Source organism: Juglans microcarpa x Juglans regia, chromosome 8S (genome assembly GCF_004785595.1).
Source record: "Juglans microcarpa x Juglans regia isolate MS1-56 chromosome 8S, Jm3101_v1.0, whole genome shotgun sequence".
In the NCBI taxonomy this organism is placed as follows: domain Eukaryota; kingdom Viridiplantae; phylum Streptophyta; class Magnoliopsida; order Fagales; family Juglandaceae; genus Juglans; species Juglans microcarpa x Juglans regia.
Genome location: NC_054609.1, coordinates 8,951,571 through 8,956,218, shown reverse-complemented (window position 1 = coordinate 8,956,218; position 4,648 = coordinate 8,951,571). Strand labels below are relative to the sequence as shown.

General features: G+C 32.9%; 1 protein-coding gene across 1 annotated transcript; it reads left to right on the top strand.

The window, feature by feature from the left end:
* Positions 1–3,867: 3,867 nt before the first annotated feature.
* LOC121244204 lies at positions 3,868–4,434 on the top strand. The gene has a single exon (XM_041142226.1). The coding sequence runs from the start codon at positions 3,868–3,870 to the stop codon at positions 4,432–4,434; it is 567 nt and encodes a 188-aa protein (XP_040998160.1).
* Positions 4,435–4,648: the final 214 nt, after the last annotated feature.

The following is a 4,648-nucleotide window of genomic DNA, read 5'->3' as shown; positions in this document are numbered from 1 at the left end:
GAATTATGTAAATAATAGTGAAATAATTTGAATTAAGATATTTTATTAGGTTTTAAGAAATGAGAGAGAAAAAATTGAATAAAAATTTATAAAGTTATAAAATTATTTGAATATAATTTTTTAATATTTTTTTATTTATTTTGAAGTTTCAAAATGTTTCATTGATTATTATGTTTTGTTTTAAAGTCGTGTTACATCCACCGAGGGTGTAGCCCAAAGATGGGTCTTGATAAGGTTAAATGTTTTTTTTTTTCCATACATTTTTTTTATATCTTTAAACATTTTAAAAAAATTACAATATCATTAAAAATACTTACTTAATTACTAAGTAAAATAAAAAAAGAAGAGGTCTAGATAGAAATGCTCATGACCCAAAATTCTTTATGTTTATAAAATCAGTTCCTCTTCTGGCCAGTGTCTCCTATTTAGTGATCTTATTAGAGACCAATAGCAAGCTGCCACGTAAGCCTTTCTCCATTCCCACTTTGAGGACACATAGCAGGGGATCATGTTCAGTTCCTCCTTCCCGCTCGACTCTCTCTCTCATGCAGGTCGATCTTTCATGGGAAATGCCTCCCGAAAACTCTCGAAGCTCTCTCTCTCCTTCGATCTCTTACCAAATTGAAATCTCCCTAATCTCTCTCTCTCTCTCTCCCCTTCGATCTCTTACCAAACTGAAATCACTCGAAGCTCTCTCTCTCTCCTTCGATCTCTCACGGATCCAGAAATCGCTCAATTCTCTTGATCTCTCAGTTAGCTGTCCACCTTCTTCATAACCAACATAACCAGATGGAGCCCCAACGAGTAGTGAAACTGCATGCTTCTCCATGTACTCACTCATATTGATTCTGACAAGAGCATTTTCTGTGTTAAAGAGATAACTGGTTAAGGCTTTTGCAAGCTTTGTTTTCCCCACACCAGTAGGCCCATGAGCATGAAACTTGCTATGGGTCTAAATCTGGTTTGTGGGAACACGAAAAGGTTCTCATGACACTTGGTTTCAGTCTAAATCTGGCCACATGTATCCCCTTTACAAAAAAGTCATATTTGTTTGGATAAACTTCATCCATTCCCTTCAAATGCAAATATCCAAATGTACAGAAGAATCATGCCTTGACTGAAAGTTGGATATTGGGATAGGTTGAAATTAGGAGTAATTTCTTTTCAATTTTAATGGTTGTGATTGATATCTCGTATTGCCATTACTATTATTATTATTTTGAATTTTGGGTCTTTCCTTTTGTGTGGGGCTTACAGAAAATACAAGCGAAATTTGAAGTGAGAGTAATTGGGATCAAAGATAGAATATGGAAAGGGAGAGAGAGAGGGGTATGTAGCGTTGTGAGGTATATTGTGGATACGTGATTACATTTCACAGTTGTTAAGATTGCAGGAGTTAGTCGGGGGAAGAAGAAATGAGAGAGAGAGAGAGAGAGAGAGAGAGAGAGAGAGAGAGAGAGGTGGGGGGTATGCACAGAACAAGGGAGAAGAAAACTAACAAAGGAGAGAGAAAGAGAAAAAAAGGGGATCGAGAGACAGACAAAGAGAGAGTGAGAGAACTTATTCTCTATTTATGAGGTCTCAATTTCAACCATGATCTCTCCCACATGGCAAGCTGTCATTGATCGCCGATTTACACCGATTATAAGAGACGCCAATTATAAAGTTTTCTCTTATAAAATTGTAGTAGTTTTTATCTTTGGATGATGATTAGATGAAAATATTAAAAATTAAAAATTAAAAAATATTATGTTTAAGTGATATATGGGAATAAAATTATGAAAAATTTTGAAAATCTTGTGTCATCTCTGTCCAAACGTCTCATTAATCTCATGGTAAGTGATATACTATATACTTTCCTCTTGGGTCGAAAATTTGGAAATAGTCAAGGGAGTAAAGAACGAGTAGTCTACCAAAGTAACATGGCCCCATCGAGTAGTCTAGTCAAGTTACCCTTTGCAAGGAATTGACTGTCCTTCTGATCAGGGGTTCGCCAGGCCCATAATTAATAGCATTTGCTCTATTATACCATGCCATCCAAGACAACTTTGGTCTACAGCTAGACCCACCCTTGATTTCACACCTCTTTTTAATTTATTTTATCTTAATTAATTATTATAATTTTTTTAAATTTTTATATAAAATAAAATAAATAATTTAATTTTTTTAAAATTTTAAAATAAAAATAATATTAAAAAAATATATTTTAATAATATTTTATTTAATTTTTAATTTTAATCTCAACTAATCACGTTTAAAAAAAAAAAAAAAAGAGACGTTAGAGTGTTGAAGGGGTAATACAATCGATTTCATCCCAATATTTGTCAATGATATAGCGGAAAAATGTTAGCAAAAGGGAAAAGGGTCTCTTTCTCGGTTTCTCCTATCAATCCGGCGGTAGATGAGATGTCGTCTTCTTCCCTTCATGGGTTTTGGCTGTTTCTACACATTTCAATATTTCAGTATCCACCCACTTCTTGCCGTATCACCAATATCAAAATTGACCTATCATAATAAGCAACCAATTCAAGTCAGTTGCTTCTTTCTTTCACATTTTTAACCAGAACTAAACAAAAATTAAAAATAAAATTAAAAAAAAAATAATTTACTATGCATCAGTCACTATTCACTCTCATACTCCACACTTATAACTTTTTCATAAGGTGTGAAGGTGTTTTCATAGGTTATGTATGTATTTTTATAAGAAGTGGAGTGATGAATAGTGACTGATGAGAATAATTTTTTTTTAAAAAAAATAGCTACATCTAGACTGATAAGTCATTTTCCAAATCAAAGTTTGAAGAAGAAAAAAAACAACTTTGCGTAACATTTAGAAATAATTTCATGGCTAATAAGTTAATAACTTAATGTTTCATCATCCACATGCATGGAATTTTGCAGCCCTTCTACCAAGTTGGATTGAACTCATCTTTCTTAGTATTGAAGATATCTTTTCTTTTTGAGACGTCAATCTGTAAGTAGGTGGTAAATGATATTTATCATCATTATTCTAGACATTTGTTCTGGTCAACACATTTAAGAAGAGAATAACCAAGATGTTTACACATACATCTTATTATTAATTTCATTTTTCAATATTAGAGTATTGATATAATTATAAGACTTTTAATCATATACTCCTTACATGATATAATTTGATTTGAAATATAAATTTTAAAATTTGAATCTTACAGATTAAATCTTATTATTTAAATGATGTAGATAATGTGTTTTATACACTGACTTAAAAATAGAATAATTCATATATATATATATATATATATATATATATATATATATGGAAAATGCTAGTGGAGTTCCTCAAACTTACCGCTCATGCTTTTTAATTTTTTTAATTTTTAATTTTTTACTTAATACTTAAAGAAGTAATTATTTGTGAAATTATATATATTTTTATTTTTTTCTTAATGAGTAAGAATATTAAAAAAATATTTGAAAAAAAAGAATAATAAATTTATAACTAGTGATATGCCCAAGGGTAAACGTTGGGCGGCCCTCTAGCACCCTCCTCTATATATATATATAAAATACACAAACACATTATTGGGTGAGGAAAATATGTGATTTTTTTTTTTTGAAAAATAGAATTATCATTTTATTAGATTTATGAGCTAGTTGGGAGAGGGGCCAAATCTGCCTTGAAAATATGCATATAATGGTCCCCTCCAAGTTTCCAACCTATATTTTTCTTCAAATAAATTGACAATAAAATTCGAATGGTAACTTGTGGCAGCAGTTGACCTAAAACTTCCGAAACAACAACTAGGCCTCCAACTCCCAAGACCCTATTATTCATCATTCCCATCTCTCCTCTAACATTGATACAAAGAGCTGATTAATCAAGCCATGGCCACAGATCAAGATTTCAGCTTCCCCATAATCGGAGACAACTTCCCATGTAGCATTGATTCTCCACCTTTGTGGCATCTCTCTCCAGCAGCCTCTGCAAATTCCTGCCATGAGGAAGAGGAAGAGGCAAATTCCTGCCATGAGGAAGAGGAAGAGGAAGAGGAAGAGGAAGATTGTTTTGCTCCAAAACCAATACAGAATTCTCAAAGAAGAAGCTTTTCATACGTAAAGGGTGGCGGAAAATTGATGAATGGTGAGAAGGAAGATGATGATGAAGAGGAAAAGATGGACATGTTGTGGGAAGATTTCAATGAAGAGCTCATGTGTAGAATTACTTCATGTAGTTCAAGATCTAATGCATATGCGTCTTCTTCGAGAGATAATAATAATATGGTGGAATTGGGATGTGTTAAGGCAATGGCAGCAACGCCCAAAAATCCAGGCACTGCGCTTTCGACCAGGAAGCCAGGCATGTTGGTGATGATGAAGGTCTTGAAGAAGCTTTTCTTGCTCCAAAATTCTCATCGGAAACTCAAAAGAAGAGGACCACATAGTCATCAATGACTCAAAAATTAGCTACACTTTTGAAGAATTCTTCTTTTGTTTATGATATTTCGTGGATATTTGGATTAGTGATTTGTAAGTAATCATTTTTATTTTTCATGAATATAAAAAGGTAAAAGCAACATTAGTTTTGGGTGAGTTTTGGGATGCCATCTAGGAAAGGGATCTTGGCCCAGTTGAAATAGTGACTCGTTTGGGAAGTTCTTCTGAATTG